At 44.1% G+C, this 24117-nt stretch overlaps 1 protein-coding gene across 6 annotated transcripts; it reads left to right on the forward strand.

The window, feature by feature from the left end:
* The first annotated feature begins 65 nt into the window (after positions 1–65).
* Positions 66–22931, forward strand: AREL1 (apoptosis resistant E3 ubiquitin protein ligase 1). 6 transcript variants are annotated; one of them, XR_014616257.1, is made up of 22 exons: positions 72–129; positions 5010–5274; positions 6418–6477; positions 7138–7364; positions 8964–9201; positions 10199–10368; positions 10447–10627; positions 11326–11573; positions 13292–13369; positions 13876–14017; positions 14424–14545; positions 16275–16350; positions 16774–16883; positions 17371–17550; positions 17699–17824; positions 17991–18120; positions 18197–18255; positions 18446–18535; positions 19501–19676; positions 19855–20692; positions 20809–20880; positions 21068–22931. XR_014616257.1 is itself a non-coding variant. In XM_084208396.1 (20 exons), exons 2-20 carry the CDS (start codon positions 5184–5186, stop codon positions 19955–19957), a joined length of 2607 nt encoding a protein of 868 aa, XP_084064522.1. In that variant the 5' UTR covers positions 66–138; positions 5010–5183; the 3' UTR covers positions 19958–22931. The 6 variants fall into 6 exon arrangements, 3 of the variants coding, with proteins under 3 accessions (XP_084064522.1, XP_084064521.1, XP_084064523.1); XR_014616255.1 differs by having other exon boundaries at positions 19855–20880; XR_014616256.1 differs by having other exon boundaries at positions 20809–22931.
* Positions 22932–24117: the final 1186 nt, after the last annotated feature.

Here is a 24117-nt window from a genome sequence, read left to right on the forward strand (position 1 = left end):
CCGCCGCGTCCCCGGTGCGTCACTGGGCCCCGCCCCGGGAGCGCGTCATCTCCGGCTGCCAGCGCCGGGCAGCGGCGGCGCGGGGCGGCGACAGCGACAGCGGGTTTGCGGCTGTCGTCGGAGACCACGGTAACAGCGGTAGCGTGTTCCCCCCCCCCGCCGCCTCGGGTCCCGGCGCGTGGAACGGGCTCTCGGGGCGAGGGAGCTGCAGCCGTAGCCCTGCCGCCCCGCCGTGACGGGTGTCCCCGGGGTGACGGCCCCGCTGCCGGCCGGGGCACCCGCGGTCGGCCTGGTACAGCCGCGGCGGGGTCCCCGCGCAGTCGGCTCGGGATGGCTCCGGGAGGGACGCGGCGGGGCCGGGGCTCCCGGCGAGCGGGAAGGGCCGGCTCTGCCTGCCCGGCGGCGGCCTCCGGCTCTTCCCTTCGGCTTAGGCTGGCCGTCTGCGCGGCGCTGCGGGGTACGGGGGCACGCCGGTAGGTGGGGGCGAGCTGGCGCCTGTGGAAGGGCCGTGGAGATTGGTGGCCCCGCCGAGCCCACCGCTGCCGCGGGCTGGAGGGGGAGCCGCAGCACACCAATCGCCCTCGTCCTCCTCTTGCTCTCTGTTTAGCAGAGCCGGGACGGTACGGAGGTCTTCAGCCCACTCACTTGAGCTTGCTGGACTGGTTTGGTTTTTTTAAGAGTTAGCGTGGTAGTGGTGTTGTCACGTTCTAGCTCATGAACTTCTGAATGAAAAGCAGCGGGTTGTCATTATCTTTAGATCTTACCTATATTTGTGATCAGAAGTCTTAGCGAATGGGCATAATTTTAGCTGTACTTTATGCAGCCATAATGGTGTAGTCTGCAAAATGTCTTTTCTGCACAAGAACAGAAATGTTCTCCAAGTTCTCGGACTGGTCTGGGGTACTTGGTTTCTTGCACCCTGTGCAGGGAAAGGAGAAAGAAAGGCCTTTTTCATGAAAGCTTCTGGGATTAGTGAGATCTTGTAGCTGTTGGTATCTTCCAAATACAATCGTTTTTATCTGCTGTGCTGGTCAGAAAAAGCAGCCAATGAGGAATCACTCAGGATTTTTTTCTCTCAGGGGTGGTGACCTCTGTAGAACTGTGATTGATGCTCTGATAATGAGAAAGAAAATGAGACTGAAATAAAAACTGTATTTATTAGGAGAACCACAGCTGAGCTTTCCACCTGAGTGATCATTCCTAGCTTAATTGTTGGTTGAGGAAATGCCGCTGGTAGAGCTCACATGATGCTGTTCAAGTGACCCTCAGTGGTTTGGGAAGAGATATAATTGAGGAAAGGGACGATCTGCTTTCCCCACTGAGGTGCAGCATGGCAAGTGGCTGAATTTTGTCCTGGCTCAGGAAGCAGATTTGGGGTCAGGATGAGGCTGGCCTGAAAGTTGCCATCTGGCTGGCTTGCTGTGTTTGAGGAGAACAGGGGGAGCTGACAGCACTGCTGATGGTTCATTTGCAATGAAAAGGCCTTAGACTTAAGCGCTTGACAGAAGTCTCTTTTTTGTTTGTTTGTTTTCCTGTTGCCACTGTTTTATATAGCTTGTATGTAAATGCATATGACAAATTCAGTCCCTTCTAAGAGAATGACTGCTTTGTGTAGACACTGACCATTGATGCAGCTTTTGTCCTTGACAGCTGATACTGGATCCTGCTTAGTGCTTTTTGTGCTGACTTTTCGGTTTTCTGTGAATGTATTTTAAAGGTTCTCACGGGCATTCCTGTTTGTTGGTTTGTGCCTGCCTTTCCTTAGTATAAGAAAATACTGTCTCTTTTACTAGAGAATAGTCGTCTGTGCGTGGCATGAGACAGACATGCCATTTGTGGCGGATGTTTGTGCACATGGATTGAGAGAGATTCTGCACAGAGATAAATGGTTCTCTTATCTTGATTGGATGAGGTAGTATTAACCTGCAAAAAAGCTTTAAAACAAAATTAAAGGTTTGTTGTTAAGAGAAGAATGGCAATTTATCAGTGCACCAAATAAAATCAAGAGGCACAGCAGATTCCCTAGAAGCTCAGTACATTTGTGTATCATGCCCCTAGCTGGTTTTGTAGCTGTAGCCACATGAGTGTGCCATTACTATGTCACAGTTCCTTTTGTGTGTGTTACGCTTGTGCTTCCTTCTGGTGCTCTGCACTGTGTTCCTCTGGCTTCAACAGCAGCACTAACACAAACTAAATGTATTCCCATTACTGAACTTCCCTTCCTTGCTGACTTGAGGAAGCAATGGCACTAATGCAGTTTGTTTTATGATTCCATGCTGTCTACCCTGATTATGCCAGTACCTCTCCTTGAGTCAAACGAAGGTGAAGCTTTCAAATCCCCATTTTCCCTGCAGGTGGCAGGAGACCATTGCTTGCTCTGTCCTTGGATCAAGATTACTATGACCTGTTGGATAATTCAGCACCTTTTTTTTCCAGCCTAGCTATGATGGCACCTTATATTGCCACTTTTCAGAATTTATTTCCCAGATTTTTACCCAGCAGTTCTTAGCACAGATACCGATTTAATTCACATCTGCATTCTGCTAAGTGAGTGGCAGTGTATCTTGGATACCACCTACTTGCAGCTATGTTCTTTACCTCAATGTGTTCCAGCTGCAAGAGCACCCTTAAAGCTGCTGGCAGTGAGTAAGCTGGAAGGAAGTTGATTTTATAACAGCCACTTTGTCTTTGGTGACCCCCCGAGTTGGTGGCTTTTTTACCACATCATGTAGGGATAATAAAATGACAAGTTGCTGTGCTGATTAATTAACACAACTGAGATAACTGATGTGTGCAGCAAGTTCAAAAATTCTGCAAACTAGATCAAGAGATTCAGGTTCCAATAGACTTAAAAAACTGTGAAGTTAAAATGATGGATCTTTCTGTGCTTGAAAGAGAGGCTGTGTGACCTGTGGTGTGTCTCACAGAAGGAAAAGATTTGTGGAGTGAAGCAAAAATAGCTCGAGTAGATGAACCCACAGAGGCAGCTTTGTGGGTTTTTTGTGGTGTGAAGAGACTGGTTCTGGAAGATGCTGGAGGGAGATCTTGTAGATTCCTAATATTGGTAAGTTTCTCTGAAATTCCCCAGCTGTGTGGGGAGCAGTCACACACCTTCCACAGACAGGCCAAGCTGGAACAGAGTTTCAGCCAGTCATTTGCAGCGCATCTTGGGTATGTACTGTGAAATAACTAAAATACCAAGGAAATTGCTAGGTCTGTGGTCCTTTACACAGAAATGTATGAGTTTCGAAAAGTCATAACTCCTAGGCTTCACCTAGGAGGAGAATGAGAATTTATGCTCTGGGGACTGCAATATTATTGCAGTGAGGAAAAGTAGAGGAAGGAGGAAAATAGATGAGTGGGTGGGACTTTCCTTGAGGTGTGGGTGAAGAAAAGATGTGAAAATCTGGCTGTTTCTGCAGCGCAAGGAAAAAGCTCTGCACAGGTTTACTGGTTGATTTTCATGTGCTTTAGAAAGGTTAGTAAAAGTGTGCAAAGGCAGCCAGATGTGTATGATTATTGGCATGGGGGGAAATAACAGCCATCTGAAGAGGAAGGCAGAGGAGAGGGAACTAAGGAAGAAGTGACAGCTGAGGTGGTGGCATGGCAGGTGGGAGGAGCACATCACATCCCCAGAAGAGGTGACTATCTTAACAGACAGCTGCCTTGGTGAGCCTGGCTCTGTTTTTTCCATTCTCACTCCTTTAGGTAATCTGTGCTCTGAATGAGCAGATACTGATTGTGTAGGCTCTGTGGTGTTTCTTCTGGCATGTGTCCTGGTTTTTGTGGGCTGAGTCAATCCTTGCTGTTAAATTTTGATTTTTTTAATCTCAATCCTGACAGTAAACTGTAATTTTGTGGATAGTGCTGCTGAAGCTGAAATCCCTTATAAGGGATTTCAATTTCCTGAATACCTAAAACAACAGTACCAAACCCAAAATCTAGCTTGTTTTGTGTTTCAAGAATTCTGAACAACTTTCTTTTCTTTTCTTTTGAGGCTTGACTAAAAATAGCCCTTTAAATCAGGGCAAAATTGTTTTGAGAATAGTATATAGCATTTTCTTGGGTATGAAGACTTGAAGGGCTACCTTATTATAGAATGGTTTGGCTTGGAAGAAACCTCAAAGAAGGAATCATTTGATTCCAACTCCCCTGACATGGGCAGGGATTCCTTCCACTAGACCAAGTTGTTCAAAGCCCCATGCAACTTGGTTGTGAACACTTCCAAGGATGAGGCAGCCACAATTTCTCTGGGCAACCTGATCTGGTTCTTCACTACTCATGTTGAAGAATTTCTTCCTTATATCTAATCTAAACCTACCCTCTTTCAGTTTGAAGTCCTTCCCTTTGTCCTATCATTACATGGCCTTGTAAAAAATCCCTCTGATCTTCCAGTACAGTGGGCAGTTCTTCATTCTCTCAGTCCCTGCATTTGTCTTCGGTGACTTGGTTGCTGTGACTGGAGCAGTTGCTGGTAAAGACTGAGGGAGAAAAGTTGTTGAGTACTTCAGCCTTCTCATTGTCCTGGGTAACCAGGTCTCTGTTTCCTTCTGGAGAGGGTACACGTTTTCCCTAGTCTTTCTTTATCACCAGTGTACCTATAGAAAGTTTTCATGGTGCCCTTGATATCCCTGGCAAGGTTTAGTTCTGTCAGGGCTTTAACTCTTCTAACCTGATCCTTGGCTGCTGAGACAGTTTCTCTGTATCCCTCTTAGGCTACCAGTTCTTGCTTCCATCTCCATGAAACCTTTGGAAGCAAGGATGTACTTTGTTCCATCTTGAATGTGCTAGTTTCAGGGGTCATGTAATGAAATGAGATTGTGACAGATAGAGGTTGAGGATATGGCGAAGCTTTGCACCTCATCAACAGTGGTATTTTTATAGCACCTCTCATGGATTTGATGTCTAGTGATGCTCTTGCATCTTGCACCTCTCATGTGTTTCTGCTTGCTAGATTTATCCACAATGTAGACATCTAACGTTTCTCTCTCCTTTTTTTGCTTTTCCAGGAACGCTAGCAAACTGCAGGCTAAAGGAAACAGCACTGCAGGACTCCAACTCTTTTTCTACAAAGAGGAAGAAACTGCTGTGCTCAAGTCCTTATTTTGCAGCAGTGATTCTGTGATGCAAGTTCCAAGAGTTACTTTTTCTGTGATAATCTTCTCTATGGCCTCTTCTTGCTGATGTCTGTCCCAGTTCTGGGCACAAAGCGGAAGGATGCTGAAGAATGGGTACCCTCTTTTTGGCTTTTAGAACATGGGCACTTGTGTAAAGGTATGTGATTGCTCTTTGGTTGGAAGGCTGGACTATGTGCCGGGGCCAGCAAAGGGGATTTGCTGGGCTAGAAAGTCATGGCTTTGTTGGGCGGAAATACCTGGTTTAAGCTTTCTGCATGCTGATGTCTGTTATTGCTGCTGTCGAGATGACTGATGAATAACTCCCCTTTTGTGTTTGTTTAAAAAAAAAGCAGCTTGAATGCACAATGTAGCTTCTCACTAACTGAATGGTGACATGGTGAGCTATATTGTATGCATTACTGTATGCCAAATCCTTTGTCTAATTGTCACCCACGTTCCTTGCTGCTGCTCTTGTTCCATCTGTCAGCTATGTCTTATCAGCCCTACAGCATGTTGTTCTGGGTGTGGTATTTTTACTACATGTTTGTTTAGCAGTCCCCTCAGTGAAAACTTGAGTCTAGATTGGTGTCTCTTAAAATTGCTGTGAACTTAATGGTGTACAAACAAAAGGTTTTAGCTTTTGTGTTGATCAGTGAGAGTTTCAGAAGAGAGGCTCCACTTCGCAGAAGTGAGAAGGGGACTCTTTTCCAGTTGCATTCATGTGTTCTGTAGTAGACTTGCAGGGCAAAAATAGATTCACTGCTGCTCTAGAAGGATTTTGTTTGTACTGAACAAATGGAGATGGTCTTGTCTGCATCTCTTTTATTCCATAGCTTTTTCTTCCAAGGTTGCTGGCTAAGGTTCAGCTTCTGTCCATTTTGGTGGTGGCTCTGTAATGTATGCTTTCATATCAGAGTAGAAGATAACTTCATGGCTTGCAAGTAGGTGTGACAGTTTGGATGAGTGGCTTTGGCCACTGTTGTTGGAGTTGGTGATCCTGCAAAAAATATCTCCTTCCTGAAGAGCCTTACCCAGAGCCTCCTCTCACTGTTTTCAGAGGGATGATATGTTGTCCTTCTTATAGATCCCTGAATCGGAATCTGTGGCGGAGGGAGGACTGTTAATTGTAGCATGTTGTGCTATTCACATATTTCAATCTTATGGAACAATGCTTTAGGGATGTCCTTGGAGAGGAAGACAAGTGATCAATAGGCATTTTTTCTGAGGAACCATAGATTAAATTTAGTCCAGTGTGTGTGAGGGAGTCACTGGACTGGACTTGGCCTATTTTGTGTTCTAGATGCAGCTGTGATCCTCGGCTGTGTGTCTCACCGAAGGGACCTGATGTTTTACATTATTGGTAAGTGAAGGAAAGGCTGCCACTGTATTTGATGACCTCTCCATAGGCTTTAGAAGGGTTTCTTAAAAACCTTTGATTTAATTTTAGTTCAGAGTTTACCTAACAAACATGAAGTTACTGTCGCCCCACACTGTGCCCTCCGTCTGGCAGACTTGCCTCTTGACCATTCTTCTTGATCCTAAAGTCATTTTGTTAGCCTAGTTCCTAAGCCATCCCCTTACTTTTTCTTCCAAGAACTAGTGGAGGGTTGTTGCCTCTGTGATGCTTCTTAATCCAGCCATAATGTGATGTGCAGAAGTTGTCTGCTTATCTGTTTCCCTTAAAGGAATCTCTGTAGTTCTAGCTTGCAACTTGAAGGGAATTCCATGTCTCTGTTGGGATGTCTGCAAGCCTTACCTGAGACTCTCTACCACCTTTAACTATTTCCTTTGTTTGCGGTCATTTGCAGAGTTTTAAGAGACTTGATGTTTTCTAACCTTACTTATATCATAACACAAACCATAAATGTTCACACAATAGCATCTGCCTTAAATACCTGATTTGCATTTGAGTAGAATTCTATTAACAGAAAGGCATCTTTGGCTGATGCAGAGGGGATTTTAGAGCCTGACTCAGCCACTTTGGCTTCTGCAACCACTCTTTGTTCTCTCCCTGCTGCAGGTGGGATCACAGTATCTGTTGTAGCTTTCTTCTTCACCATTAAGTTCCTCTTTGAGCTTGCCGCACGTATAGTCAGCTTCCTTCAGCATGAGGACCGGGAGCGCCGAGGGGAGCGAACTATTTATGACTACGTGCGAGGCAACTACCTGGATCCCCGGTCCTGCAAGATCTCCTGGGATTGGAAGGACCCCTATGAGGTGGGCCATAGCATGGCCTTCCGAGTGCATGTAAGGCAATATCTTTGTTTCCATGCAGCTTTGTGGGCAGGAACAGAGGTCTCAGTTAGGGGTGGGCTCTTCAAATGTTTTTTTTATTGTTGGAGCTAAGCCAGATGTAACTGAGGATTAAGTAACGGGCAAGCTATCTGTTTATGCCCTCTGCTCTGTTACAATGTTGGAAAACTCTGTAAGTGTATATTTGAGGTTTGCACTTCTTAAAGTCTAATCTCCCTCTCTTCAGAATCCTTTGAAGAGCCGGAGTAGACCCAGGTTTGTCCTGACTGCTGCTTCCTTTACTGGGAAGTGAGTAGGCTGAGCCTTGCCTTCAACAAAGGTGGTGCTATCTTTTGGTTGTGCAGCTGAAGTTGAGGGTGTGGGAATGGGCATTTTACCAACCCAAGAGCTGTAAAGCTTTGTGGCTACTCCCCATTACCTGCAAAATGGATTGTTATTCTGTCAGACCTGAAAAGCCTGCCGAGGACTCTTGTTTCCCTCTAATCCCAAAAGGCCAAGTCTAGGGGAAGTAAGCTGAGTGAACAGTTTGGAGCCATGTGGAAAAAGTTTGAGCAACTTGAAAGGTTTTGCTGGGTTTATGTGCCTATCTTTCTATCCCATCTTCCCATCCAGGAGAGTATCAAAATAACAAGAAAGGTTCAGCTAGGTTGCCACACCCATCCCTCTTGGGAAGGTCTAACTCCAGGGTTCAGGCAGTGAAAAAAGCTGGGGGAAAGGGACTTGTTCTGTTCCTATTATTTAAATTTATTTTCTTCACTTTGCTGACACTCATGAGCCGTTCCACTTCATGCTTGTGTGCCATTTGCCTGGCCCTTTATCCATTAACAGTAGCTTTGCATACACTAGTTTCTCCTGATGTCAGTCAAGATGCAAACGCCTTCGGGCCCCACACCCTCCCTTACTTCAAAACAGGGAATAATGGTAACTTTTTCCTGACTGCATTCTGCTGATTACAGATGGTAAGCAGACTCTGGCCAACAAGCTGCTGGCTCTTGAAGAGCCATGCATATAGAGTTTCAAGGTGTAATTCTTTCTTTGTAAGGAGCTAGTGGTCGAGGTTACCTTCTGAAATTGTCCAGGAGATCACTTTGGTGATTGTGCTGCCTGTGATTTTATCTAAGGTGTTGTTTTCATTGTGATGCTTCTTAGCAGTAAAGACTGGGTCAGCTCTTAAGGTCAGTATCTTCATCACACTGTTTTCTGTAACAAATTGGTAAGAGTTTTTTCAGAGCTTAGCTGTACAAATGAACAAGATCTGCTTGTTTCTCTGAAAGGGTATGGCTTTACTTTTTTCCTTTTGCTAGTGCGTTCTCATGATTTCTGCTCTAATATTGCGCTACAAGTGCAGATGGGAAATGCCTAGAGGCGTGTTCTTTTCAGGGCATGCATCTGAACCCCAGCACAAAAGAGAATGGGGCTGTTCAATACCCACTTGTCCTTGTTCATTTTGGAGAACACAGTCTGTGTGACAGAGCTGTCTATTAATTATTTTTCCTTTTCTGAGCTGAGGCACTTGCCCTTTCCTAAGGCAACTTGTTTTCCTCTCTGCACTGTATATTTTTGCTGACCTGGACTTCTCTGTTTCCTATGCAGTTATTCTATAAAAATGGGCAACCCTTCCCTGCTCACCGGCCTGTGGGGCTGCGAGTTCACATCTGCCATGTGGAGTTAGCAATTGATATTCCTGTAACCCAGGAAGTTCTTCAAGAGCCCAATTCCAATGTGGTGAAAGTGGCTTTCACTGTGCGCAGGGCTGGGAGATACGAAATCACTGTAAAACTCGGTGGCTTGAATGTGGCCTACAGCCCCTACTACAAGGTTTTTCAGCCAGGTAAGATCCAAGTGGCCCTGTAATGATTCAAAGTAGATTTGGAGGTCTTGGAGGCCCTTAGGTAAATGTGTTTCCAGCTAAAATAGGTAGGTGGCAGGGAAAGGGTTTTCCTTCACCGTCTTCCTCCTGCCATGTGTGGATTCCAGCAACAGACCCATACTTATGACTACCAGTACATAACAAAACAGAAACTGCTTTAAAGAATAAGTCATTAGTGCTACTTAAAACCCCTATCCACTTCTGTCACGTTCTCCATTTTGTAGTGACTTCTTCATAATCCATCTAGTAGTCAGAGAGTGCCTTTTGTGAAAGTATTGAGTTATTTGTATCTGAGTTGGAGATGCTGTCGTAATTTGCCTCTTTTTTCTGAACACCCTACTCTATTCTTGTAAGCTTCTGGAACAGTTGATACCTTTGATTACACACTTCAGTAAAAACATTTCCTTTTTATCCATCTAAAATTTATTTTCTTCTACTTCTGTTTTTTTGACCCCACTTGGCTTCTTTTATGTTTCATGTGCATGTCATTGAAAGGACCTCTATTCATTGCTTTGTGAATAGATACAAAGCTTGCTAAAACACCTCTTCAGAAAGAAGAAGCTTAGGTTAAACCCAAGTAAATTTTGTTTGGTAAGCTGCATTTGCAGGTTTTCTTAGGTGTCAGCTAGCTTAGATTTCGTATGTGAGCAAGTTCCTGAGCAGAAAGTTAGTGGGAGCAAGTTCCTGAGCAGAAAGTTAGAATGGTGGAAAAGCATTCTTTAGAGGACTAGTAACTTAATTTGCTTTATTAGTATTAAGTCTCTGATCCAAGGCACACAGTGTGCACTACACCATATACTTCAGTGCTCAGATACTTTGCTTATTTAATGTAGGGGCATAGAATGTGTTTAGATTTAATCCATTTTCAAGGGTATTGTGCCCCTGGTTGCTTTTCTTTTGCTTTTTGTACCTTCATCTTGGAATTTATTTGACTCTAAACTATTGTTGTCTGCTTCAGGAATGGTGGTTCCCTCCAAAACCAAAATTGTCTGCCATTTCTCCACTCTGGTGCTGACCTGTGGGCAGCAGCACACTCTGCAGATAGCTCCCAGAGATGAGTATGACAATCCCACCAGCAATTCTGTGTCCTTGATAGATGAGCACAATTACAGCCTCTCCATCCATGAGGTGAGTGCAACCTCACCCCTTGCTGCTTGACATCAGATGAGCTGCAGAGTTCCTTTGATTAATTTGTTTTCTGTTTAGCTGGGGCCTCAAGAAGAAGAGAGCTCTGATGTGGTGTTTGAGAAGTCTGTGGTGTCCAATCGGCAGACTTGTGAGGTGTTCTTCCGACTCACCCTGCACTCGAGGGGCTGTTTCCATGCCTGCATCTCCTACCAGAACCAGCCCATAAGCAATGGTGATTTTGACATCATTGTTCTAAGTGGTGAGTCAAGACCTGATCAGTATTCGTTATCCAGGTGTCCTCTTGCAATGTGCTCTGCACACTCATGTAGCAGAGCTATTTGTGGCTTCCCTGCAGGCTGGCTATGCTTACTTGCTAAAGGAAAGCTTATTCATTTAAAAATATTAAGGTAAATGAATTTACTTCTAACAGGGGAGGTCTCTGTGAGCTGATACTCTCTGATCCATCAGCAGATAAAAACAAGTGTTTTTCCCCTATTTTAGGAGGTTTACCTCTGAAATTAGGCAATTTTTATTGATTGCTAGTAGCTGGCATCTGAGCCAGTCATGTATTGTATGTTAAATTATATGGAGGAAGAACACTGCATGTAACCTATGTGTTTTTTGGTTTATTTTATTTACAATGCTATAATTCCTGGTTTCTTCAGGGGTCAGCCAGATTTCAGTGTGGCTGTCAAGTGGCTATACCTTCAGGCTCATGCTCTGAAAGGGAGGTTCTCTATGCCTTTTTTCTTCAACCAGTCACTAACAGACAAACAGCCATCTTTTATCCCACTCCTGGGTTCTCCTTATCAAAATTTCACTTGACCAGGTCTTTTCTTTGGATGTATAATCTTTTCTTTATCATCAAAGTCACTGATTTGGTGGTAGCCTGTGCATTCTTTTTCATTCTTGTTTCCATTAGGATTTACACAACTCTTTCATATCTGTTTCCCTCAGAGAATGAAAAGAACATTGTAGAACGCAATGTGTCCACCTCAGGTGTCAGTATTTATTTTGAAGCTTACCTTTACGATGCTCCTAGTTACACCAACACTCAGTGGCAACTTCCACCAGTGCACCTGAGCTCCTCCCAGCGCCGTCCCTCTACTGCCATTGAGGATGAAGATGAAGATTCTCCATCTGACAGCCAGACCCCTGAGAAAGTGAAGAAGCCTAAAAAAGTCTACTGCTATGTGTCACCTAAGGTAGGTATCAGAAAGTTGTCGCACTTGAGTGCATGTTTAAAGTATGCTGTAACTGAAGAGCTTCCTTGTGCTCTATATCTTAGCTCCAGATTCAGGTGCCTCAGATGTGGTTAAAAAAAAGTTTGCTTATGGCAAACATGGAGCTTGTGACTGAGAATAATGTTGAAATGAACCTTGAATGTTTTAGGAGTGTGTTTTAGGACTTGAAGTTTTAGGGTTGTGTTTTTAGATTTTAGGATCTTTCTAGGTCTGATCCAAATCCTACTGGAAATTTTCTTGCTGATTGTTCAATAGATATTCTGTTTGCCTTTCCATTGCTTTTCTCAGGTCAGACCTGCAATTCCTATTCTCAGTTTCTGATACCTGTAAATTTAAACTTAAGAGAATTTCACCTTCTCAGATTTTATGTCTTTGTCCTGTTTCTGGAATGTTTTGCTGAAAAGAAAAAGGGAAAAAATGGTTAGGGAACAAAGAGTAAATTCATAAGTAGAAGAAACAGGAGAAACTGAGGGTTCTCTTATAATAAGAATATGTTAACAGTAACCATTTTCAATTATTGTTGCCTAAAAACATTCAGAAACTAGAAAGAAAATTCCTCTAAATCTAAAAATGCATTTAAATTCATTTTGTTAATCTCTCTCTTCAAATGCATTCTGAAAAATGCAGTGATAAATACCAAAGTGAAAGACTGATCCAGGAACTGCTTTCTTGCCAAGGGGAGAAAGAGGGCTGGGAAACAGTTCCAGGATGGAGGGAGCTGCTAGAGATTTCTAAATCTGTGCTGCACATGGCTCTAAGAACTGACTTTGAGTGCTATGTCCTTGTGAGCTCAGCATCCTTTCACCCTTGGTGTATTGTTTTGGACTTCCATACTCTTTTCTGTTGCATTACCTGGTAAAGTAGATCACCAGAAGTGAGTACTGTTAGAAGCTCCCTTTAGGTGCCAAAATTGTTAATGTGATTCTAAGGCTTGCATAATTGTATTCCTGGATGTCTCCATGTATAGAAATAGAAACAGCAGAAAACTGTTGCCATGCTGCTATTTTAAAGAGTTGCTGCTCATATTTGGTTTGTTTGTGGACAAATGCTGATGGTCAGTTTTTCCAGTCATTGCAGCTAGGAAAGGTTTGTGCAGGAAGTGATTTTCTTTTGTCTAAAGATGCTAGAATTTCATCTTAACTTGCTCTCCAGAAGACAGAAGTTGTGCAGTTAGTCAGTTGTTCCAGTAGAAATACACTGAGAGTAAATTTAGGCAAATCTCATGAATTTAGCAATTGCAAGTGCTTTTTAAAAGATGTTTAAAATTATAATGAAAATTGGGGAGTGGTGGGAGTAGTCCGTTGGTGTGACTTTTGGTAAGACCTTTTTGTCAGCGCATTACAATCTTGTCCTGAATTCAGCTTCTCAAGTGTACTTAAGATTACTTTCCAATTAGACTGGTGACGTTCTGCTGAGCACAATAGCTTACTGCTGTAAAATCTGTGTCGTGCTGGCGTCCCACATGCGTCATAAATGCACGCAGTGAAGGCTTACTGACAAGTTGCTTCTGTGGAGCTGTAAAGCTTTTCTCAAGTATTGTGCCAAATGCTGCAGAAGCCTGTTCCTGGGGTTGAAGGGAGGTCTAGCCTTATAGATCTGTCCTCTGCCTCATGTGTTTCAAGGATACCCCTTAACAGATGTGTGACATTTAACATTTTCTTTTCCTTGTGGTTACTCAGCAATTCTCAGTGAAAGAATTTTACCTGAAGATCATTCCATGGCGCCTTTTCACCTTTAGAGTGTGCCCTGGCACAAAGGTGAGCCTTTTTCCATGTACCTGTCACTGCACCTCCACGTTGTTAGCTTGTCATCCTTGTGAATCACAGTCAGTTTTTTCCTTTTGAAGAGAAGGGCTTCCACCCACAGAACAACATTGTGTGCATAAATTTCAACCCTGCAATCCCCTCTCAGTGCATAAGTTTTGCTAATATTTGTGACTACGTGCCAGTCTTAGGACTCTTTCCTGCCTTTTGTCCCAGTGCTAGGCAAAAATCTTGATTCCTTTGCATTTTTCTTGGTTATTTTCCTCATAACCTTCCTAAAATGCTGTGATTATGTCCATTGAAGCCCTCAGAATTGTGTGTGAAGTTTAAAGCAGCTTCCTAAATGGAGTCTGGATGCTTGAAATAGTTTTCCTGTTAACTGCATACACGTCAGGGAGCAGAGAAAGTCTTAAAAGCACAGGTGGTGTTGCTCTGTCTACTGAACATACTGTGCCTTCTGCATGATGGGTTTACCCTTTCTTGCATCTTTTTGCTGCTAGTTTTCATACCTTGGTCCTGATCCTGTGCACAAATTACTGACACTGGTGGTGGATGATGGAATCCAACCCCCTGTGGAGCTCAGCTGCAAGGAGAGGAACATCTTGGCAGCCACTTTCATTCTCTCTCTGCATAAAAACATAGGTAAAGGGACAGTGAGGTGGGTACAGTAGTCAGGAAGTTAGCACTTGGGTCTGCTAGTTTCCCTGGGGAATAAAGATTGCTGGCACTGAATGACTTCTGATGAGAACTCTGGTTCCTGGATTATCATGCTCTGTTCCTATTAGTGCTTCCAGTGAATGTACTTCATCACAGCAGCTGTTCCTTTTCAGCTTGGCTTCTCTGTCAGGCTCTTTGAAAGTGCACCTGTGAGTATCAATACCAGCAAGATTAATTGCAAAACTACCTTTAGAGTTCTGTCTCTAAACCTTGCTGTGGTAAATGCGCTTTGGGGCTGTAAAGCTGATCTGTGCAGTTAATCTTAGGAGTGCTCTGTAGATGTTTGAGGTGTTGACATCTCAGGCCTCACCCAAATTGTCACTCTTCTCAGGAGGCTCTGAAACCTTCCAAGACAAAGTGAACTTCTTTCAGCGAGAGCTGCGTCAGGTGCACATGAAAAGACCTCATTCGAAGGTCACGCTGAAGGTCAGCCGCCACTGCCTGCTGGAGTCGGTGAGTGAACGAGTCATTTTACCTTAGCCAGTGCTTCCTCCATCCTTCTTAATCTTCTCAGTGCCTAAGAAGTCCAGACTAGAATGTGCTAGGGCAGCTGTGCTGAAAATGGTTAGTCCCTCTGTTTCAAGGCAGATGCCAGCAGGCAGCTTTAGAAGGAGTTGTTAAACATAGGAAAGGACTGCTCAGGGAGGTAGTGGAGTCACCATCCTTGGAAGTGTTCAAGAAATGCCTGGATGTAACACTTAGTGCCATGGTCTAGTTGACAATGTAGGCACCAGTCAAAGGTTAGAATTGATGATCTTAGAGGTTTTTTTCAACCTGAGTGATTCTGTGATTCTGTAAAAGGATTCATAGCCTGCAAAAGCAGGAAATCTACTGATGCTACTCTGTCCCTACTTTACATTGGAACTAGAGGCTTGGAGAGAGACTGTTTACCTGGACTAGGTGTGGGAGCAGAGCATAGAGCTCCTGAGTCTTTATCTACTGTTTTTCTGGCACAGAGCCATTCAGCAAGATAAGCTGTCAAGTCAGATGTTCCTGAGCTGCATGCAATGAAACTCTTGCATCAAACAAGCTACTAGTGGTGGTCCACAGTGATGGTAAAATATTCTGTAGAGTCCCTTAATAAAATCTTCACCACGTCTGACCTGAACTGTTGTGTTTCCAAAATAGAACTTGGTCATTCATATAATGTAGTTCTTAGGTGACATTCTGCATACTTTGTATGCTGGGGAGGCAGTTATCCTGACTTATTGTTTCCCCCTGTGTCTCACAACAGTAATGTTGCAAAGATGGAAAGAACATTTCTGAGGAAAACAGGAGTGGCTGGGATTTCCCTTGATTTATACTCAGTAAATTTGTGTTTCAGAATATTTTCTGCATGTACCAGCTTGCAGTGTTTATGAGATTATGTTTCAGTTAATAGCTTGGACAAAATTACTTCATTTCTAAACAGTATTTCCATGACTACTTTTTCCTGTTATTTTGGAAATTCCTGCACTGTCTTGAGCATTGTTACAGTCTAGTAAGAAAAAATAAATCTAGTGCCATCATAATGATGATGATGATAATAAAATAAGCTCTATTGACCAAGGTTAATAGGCACAATGAATGTGCTTAGTCCAGAGGTGTGAGTAGCAGGATGCTCCAACCTGTTTCAGGATAAACTAAGCCAAAACTACCTGTATGACTGAAGACTACCATGTAGCTTTTTAAATTTTCTTTAATTGGAGTCCAGAATCAGGGAACTGGAAATTTCAGACACTTGGGGTATTTTATTACTTTTTTGCATCGTGACTTGCTTTAAGTATGAACTCAGTAATTCTCTTCAAGCTATTTTGTAGTGTTCTTTGAAAGATTCCTATTTTAAATCTAATTCGTGGGCTGAAAGTGCTTTACAGAAATTGCTCCTTCCCACAGGCATTTTAATACTTCAAACAATACTTTACTGCAGCCTTGAGAGTGATATTTCTGTACTAAGACCTCACACTGGTTTTAAGATGAGGTGTATTTTATGTGGGTAATGTCTCATAACAGAAAATGAGGAATTGGCTTCTGTGGCTTTGTCAGATAAGAATTAGACCTAGGTGTTTCTAATTTCTACTGTTATACTTTCAAGTGCTAGCCTATTGGGGTTTTGTCTTTGCCCATTCACATGTGCAGCACTGCATATTGGGTATGGGGTACCAAGCAGTAATGGTTGTTGCTATTTTCTTCTGTTTTTCAGTCATTTAAAGCAACACGAAATTTTTCTGTTTCTGACTGGAGCAAAAACTTTGAAGTGGTTTTTCAGGATGAAGAAGGTGAGTTATCCTGTGAATGTATATGCAGAGGAAGCAAAATGAATGATGGCAGAGTAGTTTTAGTCTGAAATTCTGGTTTCTTGTAGTATGTCCATTCTTTTGTGGCTTTCCAGCCGTTTGGTTTTCTCGCAGATGTTAGTGAATTATCCTGCTGGTGCTATTCTAGAGCTACTTCACATAGGGACCTGAAGCCTTATGTAAATCCTGCCCCTCTAACCCTAAAAACACCCCAACCAAACAAAAAAACCAACTAGGAGTAGGTTTGGGAAAAGAACCTATAGTTTTGCAGTCCCTGCTTACTGCCACGTTGCTACAGAGCTGTTTATTGTGATGTACTCTTCTGTTGGGTAATACTGAGCAGCATGCATGCAACTCTTGAACTGATGACCCAGTTTGGATGACCAAGCTTGTTTTATTTTGTAGCTCTGGACTGGGGAGGCCCACGCAGAGAGTGGTTTGAGCTCATTTGTAAGGCATTATTTGATACCACCAGTCAACTGTTTACCCGCTTTAGTGATAACAACCAGGCCTTGGTGAGTCTGTAGTTCCTATGCTGAATGCACAGAAATGTGACCATTGATGGCTAAACAATGCTGCTGTTAAGTGGTGTGCTACCTTGCTCTTCTTTAGATTGCCTTCATCAAAGCTTTGCTTAATGATCTTAACCCACTGATGTGTCAAAGAACTGGCTGGATGAGCAGTAAAGGGTGGCAAGTCAGCAGGAAAGGCTGGATTTTTAGGCAAGAGGAGGTGACATCAAAGTGTTTAGAGGTTTTGTTGGGTCTGAATATTTCAGAATCCATTTCTGCTCTCATACAGCTTCTTTCCCGTGCATGTGAAACATTTCAGGTTCTTCCTACAGAGGCTTAGGCATTTTATTTCTAATGCTTGGCTTTGAGGACATTACACGAAAGCTCCTTGGCCAGATTGAGAGCTGCAGTGAGTTGAAATGGTCCCATATTTGCTATTTGTGCTGGCCAGTCTGGTAGCTGGATATTTCACTTTGCTGTATCTCTGCAGGTGCACCCAAACCCAGGGCGTCCCACGTATTTACGACTCAAAGTCTATGAGTTTGCGGGGCGCCTGGTGGGGAAGTGTCTGTATGAGTCATCTCTGGGAGGGGCTTACAAACAGCTGGTTCGGGCTCGCTTCACCCGCTCCTTCCTGGCTCAGATCATAGGACTTCGCATGCATTACAAGGTAAAGCTGCCCAGCCCCGTCTGAAGCCTGTCTTGGTCTGGGCAGAAGTTGAATGTTGGTGTAGTAGCAGACCCAGAATTCTGGCTAACAATGTAAGGGTTTTTTTGCTCTTCCTTCTATGTCCCTGCTTTCTTATTCTTTCACACAGTATTTTGAAACGGATGACCCAGAATTCTATAAATCCAAAGTGTGCTTCATACTGAACAATGATGTGAGTGAGATGGATCTGGTGTTTGCTGAAGAGAAGTATAGCAAAACAGGACAGCTGGAGAAGGTGAGGGAAGCAATTCCTGAAAGTGGGAAGGTTTAACCCCTACTACCTGCAGCAGTGGGGGACCAAGAACTCTGGGAAGTAACTCCTTTCTTGGTTTCTTTGTGGATGGAAGTTCAGGTTTGGGGAATGCTACTAGTCACACTCATGTCAAGTGTTCTGTTTTCAGGTGGTAGAACTAGTGGCAGGAGGGGCTCAAGTACCAGTGACCAATGAAAACAAAATTTTGTACCTAAATCTGCTTGCACAGTACAGGCTGGCGAATCAGGTTAGAGAGGAGGTGGATCACTTCCTGAAAGGTAACATGCTGCCTGCTCCCTCCTCCTCTCTGCCTTTATGTCCCAGGGCATACCACATGCTGCTCTTCTCTTCCAGGTCTTAATGAATTAGTTCCTGAGAACCTCCTGGCTATTTTTGATGAGAATGAGCTTGAGGTAATTGCTGCCTCCCTAAGCAGCTCTACATTTACTTCCCTTCCTGTCTGACAAATTGAGTTCTTTCTGGATGTGGGAAAAAACTAAAATGTTTCTTGTATGAGGACTTTAAACATCTGCAATTTGCACAGTAGCTGTTGCCTTGTTTCCTGGGCTCCTGACTTTCTCACTGCAGTCTCTTGCCTTTCAGCTGCTTATGTGTGGTACTGGAGATATCAGTGTCTGTGACTTCAAGGCACATGCTGTAGTGGTAGGAGGATCTTGGCACTTCCGTGAGAAGGTAAATGAAAGGGTTTCTCCTTCCTTCTTGTTGAAACCAGTTATTCCAAATACAGCAGAATTGGTTGGAATTTAGTTTTTCAGAAGGACAAACTGAAAAATTTAGGGGTCAGGTAGGACTGTACACATTGTGATATAATGTTTCCCCCTAGAGAGATCCCGTCTGACTGACTAAAGACGATGCTTAATCAGATACCAGCAAGTTAAATTGTCAGCAGTGGTCTCTTTAAAAAAATCCACCACAGCTCTAATTAAGAACAGTTCAGCAGGGAGTCAGGAGGAGTTGGTGGGAATTACTGCTACCAAAGATGTTCATGGTGATATACTTATCTCTAAGAGATGCTTGAAAAACATGCTTGCAACCCACATGTAGTGTTTGGAGTTCAGTGCTGTGGTACTACTGATGTAGTAGCCTAAATTTGTACCCTCTAATGGTTCTCATCCCTTTCTGCATTTCCCAGTGGGAGGGGTATGGGAATAGTAGCAGCTTTGTTTAGAAAAATAATGGAAGCTGCCAAAACACCCCAGACAAAAACAGATAGAAACTTGTATTTTCAATCTGTAAACACTGGGATGGTTCCACTTGCCTGCAGAAGTACCAGATGATGTGAAAACCTAAAAAGTTAACACAGTGCAAGAAGGATGTGCGCTTGCTGTGTTGTAAACCTACCTCATTGCCTATGCAGGTATTTCTAGAAATAAAATCTCTGTGGGGAGAGCAGAAGCAGAAGAAGCCTTTGTGCTTTAAGGGAAAGGATTGGTGGGAGATAGTAGTGTGGGACACCTCTTAACTGATTAGGAACTATGTAATACTTGCCTCTATGTGTCACCCTGGTAAAACAAATCAAGTCTAACTTAATAGAACACTTGCTTGTGACTGCAATTGACTGGTATTCTTGTAAGTTGCTGATGTGCTTGCTCGATTTCCTTGGCTGACCTGTCTTTACCTTTCCTGGTTTGTAACAGGTCATGAGGTGGTTTTGGACTGTGGTTTCCAGTTTCACACAGGAAGAGCTGGCCAGGCTTTTGCAGTTCACTACTGGTTCCTCCCAGCTGCCCCCAGGAGGGTTTGCTGCACTCTGTCCATCTTTCCAGATCATTGCAGCTCCAACTCACAGTACTTTGCCGACAGCCCACACTTGGCAAGTATCCTGGGGTGGTAGGACTTTCTTCCTTGTGCTTTTGGGAATGACACCAGCCAGTTGTGGTGGGCAAACAGTGTAATGTGTGTGATGCTTGTGTCAATCCATCTAAAGGCAGCTTATGGGGGTGATTCCCTCTCAGACCTAGTCTGAATGTAATTTTTCTTTTTTTTTACAGTTTTAACCAGCTGTGCCTCCCTACTTATGACTCCTATGAAGAAGTGCACAAGATGCTGCAGCTAGCTATCAGCGAGGGTTGTGAGGGATTTGGCATGCTGTGATTTCCCCTTTCCCAGGGGACCATTTAGCCTCTCAGCTCTTTGTGGCAAGACCCAAGTTCAATCCTCTGCTTGTTCTCCTTCCCTTCACTTGGGCAGTGGAGGCAGAGCAAAGACTCCATGTAAAGGAATTTGTCATCCAGAAGATGTCATGTGGCCTTTCTGTATCCCAAATATGTCATCAAGAGCTCATTTTTTCCCTTTTCCTCATTCTCCCTTTGGTTCAATGTGAAAAAGCAAAAGGACTGGTGCATTTGTCAAGGAGATATTGCACTTGATTTCCACGCAAGATGTGAGAAGAGGAAGTTCATAAGCAGAAGTTACATTGAGGTGCAGGAGGTCTGCTGAGCTGCCTTTACTGTAGTTCTTTAGGAGGAAGAGGGAAGACCAGCATGGAGCTCTGCTGGAAGCCTTGGCTCATAGGAAGTCTTAGTAGCTTCCTTTACCCTGGCTCAACTCCCCCAGTGATGCTCCCTGATATCTCACTATGATTCATGAGGGGAATAGAGTTGTCCATCCTTTCAGCACCTGACCCAGAAGGGTTTCTGGTTCTCCTTCTCCATCTTGCTCTGGATGCTGTTCTTGCCTGTGCCACAGAGAAAAAAGGGCAGTACACTGGAGGGAGTAACCCAAAGAGGAAAACAATCTAATTGGAGCACAAGTGCTGGCCCTGATAGTGATCCTGTACTACCTCCACCAGGGTCTGGCAGCAGAAGCACCCTTCTCCAGCAGTGGCTGGTAATTAGCTTCTGCAAACTAACTGGAAGAGGAGTTTCTCCTCCATTGAATGTTTCTGACAGTTGATGTTGCACAGTAAGCTATTCCATGCCCTTGCCTTCTTTTCCCTTCCTCAGGAGAGAGAGTATGGGCATGAGTGTGATCCCTCAATGCTGAGCACCAGTGCCCGTCCCACATTCACCTTCAGGGTATGTATGCTATGTGCTAACAGTGGCAGATCAATAAGCAGCTACAGTGTGCACTGTGCTTGCATTTGTTGTTGGGATGATGGTACTGGGCAGAACATGGTACCTCCACCCCAGCATCCCACAGGATCTTGGCTTCTACCTCTATCATGCAGCAGCCTGAGGCTTCTCTTTCTCTACTGCATTTCAGGCAGAGTGTCCAGGGAGTTGCTGGTGCCTGGAGAGCAGCTAGATTTCTGCCCTTTCAACCTTCTCACCATCTTTCTTCGTCTTTCCTTTCCACATGTTCCATTCAGTGATGTTAGCTTTCCAGCTCAAAATGTTAACTAGAATTTCACTTAAGTGGTCACTCAACAGCTTGCACCCACCATTCTCTGGCTTGTGGGGAAAGGAGTGGATAGACCAGAATGAGAGGTAAGCTTGTGATGTCTGTTGTAGTTGGTATTCCATTCAGCCTTTCCAAGGGAAGTAAAGGGAAGGGGAATCTGGGAACCTTCATGAGTTCTTCAGTGAAGGAGGATTCAAGATCTTTGCTTTCTACAGTCTATAAGTAAGTCAAAGGCATGCAGGAGTCATGGTGGGAGAAATGCATTGCTACTACCTGCAATGTAAGCTTTCACTGGATTATGGAATTGCTGGATGTCTTCCAGAATGGATTCTCAGACTGGCATCCCTGAGCTAATTTTAGAGCACTGCATTGGATAAAATGTCACGTCATCCTCTTCAGTCCCCTTCTGCTGTCCTCAGGCTGATCCGGTCAGACTTGAGCACAGTATGGATATTTTAAGTCAGCTGTGTGTGCTTTTCATATATAGCTTAGTTGAATTGACTGGGAATTTGTGGGAAATATTCTACATCTATAAAATGTTTTTAAGAAAGCACCTTAGTCATTCTTGGGCTGAGTGTGTTACTTCTGTACAGAAAAAAAGCCATTTTGGTGCCAAAAACCAGTCAGCTGAACATTGAGACTACTCAGGGGGATTTCTTTGCCTTGTGAAATCATTCCCTCGCTGGCACCGAGGTGCTGCGAGGCTGCCAGCTTGATAGTTGCCACTGTTGTGCTCTGACAGATCACATTAGTAGTGGCTGTTCTCCCTTTTTTAGTGCAGGCTGCATTCTGCAAGGTTCTGACCTTTTTTGGGTGGAGAGTATGGTACCATTTTATTTATACTGCAGGTGGCTTCCATGGTCAGTAGAGTTACAGCTCCTGTGTCCACCATGCCACCGCTTCAGTGCTTTCCCAGGGGACTGAGAGGAGGTGGTGGTGCTCAGCTTAACTCCACTTTGTTGGGAGGCATGGCTTGGTGTTTTTCCCATATTGTAGCCTCACCTCGTTGAGGATGTTTTCAGTCCTGTAGCTATGGGCCAGCTCTGACAGTGACATCTCCCTCAGGAATCTTCTCCCTTCTTCTCTTGAGCTGGCCTTTTTTTATTCTGAGGATGCTGACCACTGAGTGGACTTCTACTGGAAAGAGCTCCTAAATGCTTCTCGTTTCATTGCAGCCGGCACCCAGCACTTCCCAGCAGCTGTGAAGATGCCAAGGACTTCCTTCTTAACACAAGTGCAGTCAGAACTGGGATGGGTACTCTTAGTCAACTAAACCCATCCCCTCTGTGTGCACAGGCCCCTAGGCTGGCCCATGTTCCTGAGTTCCACCACAATATTTCTAAACTTTTCTCTCCCTTTATCATCCTTTCCCAGTACAGTCACTTTTAATGGTGCCCTTAGCGCTGGCAATGGGGATGTGCTTTGGTCACCTATACTGTATGTTACTTCCAGCAGAGGCTCATTACTTCCCTTTTTTACTCCTTATTTATTGCCACTTAATAGAGACTCTTCTGTAGAGATCATTAGGATCCTGATACCATCTTAGACAGGTTCTGTGTTTCCTGAAGCTGCTTTGAGGTGCAGGGGGCCTGGCTTCAGCCTGTGCCTGCAGGCCATGTTGCATGTTGCATAGAAACCAGGAGCTGTCAATGATACAGGTCAAATCCTACTTCCCTCTGGTGAATTTCTGGCAGAGTTCAGCCAAAATTTGGAAGCCTGTGGTTGTAGTAGCTGATTTTGTAAATAGTTTGTATAATAAATAAAATATTTTAAAAATGATGTCTTCTCAGCTCAGCATTCTTTCTGGGCTTTACAGGGGGAATCAAACTGGTGCTGTCTGTGGGCAAGGGGCCTCTCCAGGTCTTCAGATGTCTAGCAGAAGTCTGGTGCAGGGGGGAGGGTATGGTTCTCTACCTGCAGCCTTTCAGGATGACTGACTGAAGCCAGGACCTGTGAGCTTTGGGGAAGAGGCAGGACTCTGGGCTGAGTCTTGGAGCCTACTGCGAGGCCTCACTGCAGGTAGGCTGGAAAATGCTGTGAAGCAGCTAGTAATGCTAGAAAGCATTTTAAGGACTCTTTTATGTAAATTAATAATGCAGTTGGTGCAATCACTTTTTTTGTCTCATTGTATATTACCTGACTGAGCTTCAGGTACTTGAAGAGCTTGTGCTTCACTGTACTGTTGAGATTAGGTGAAGCAAGGAGAAAAGGGGGCTTTTGAGTCCTTTATACCTTAAGGATTAAAATCATAACTTTAAAACTTGAGATGATTCTGCAAGATGATTCTGTGTCTATTAGCATTTCTGCCTGTAAAATGATGAAACACTGTTTCCTGGGCTGTACAAGATTTAGCCTGTCCTCAGCCAGCAGAGTGTGTGGCTGGCTGTGTGTGTTCCACCATGTAATTAGGTGGATGTTCTCACATGTGAAACCAGCATCTAGTGCTGATTCTGGCTTTCAGGCCATAAGCACTGTCTAAAGAAGAGTGAATGGTGCATGCAGTCCTTAGGGACCCACTGTGTTGGGTCATGGTATTACTTAAAAGCTCCTGTGGCAATAGAATTGTCTAATGCTCAGATGAGGGAGGTTTCATAAAACAGTGCTGACATTATGAATACAGAAACTGAAGTTCCAGTGCCCCCTGAAAATTGCAGAGGTTGTGAGTAGAGCTGCTGGAGTTGGGGCCAGGGTAATAAAAGGTGGGTGACTTTTCCAGCAAACTGATACACAGCAAGCCATGTGGACATGCCTTTACATGCCATGACCAGTACAATTCATAAGAAGGGGGCCAAGTTGAACCTGGAGTTTTCAGAAACTCCCTGTTTGGGTGTGAAGGAGAGAGCTCAGCATGCTGGATTACTTCAGCATGAAGTAAGTTCTAAAGTTTCAGCTTCTCTTTACAGGATGCATGA

This window comes from Fringilla coelebs, assembly GCF_963513975.1.
Source record: "Fringilla coelebs genome assembly, chromosome: 6".
NCBI lineage: Eukaryota > Metazoa > Chordata > Aves > Passeriformes > Fringillidae > Fringilla > Fringilla coelebs.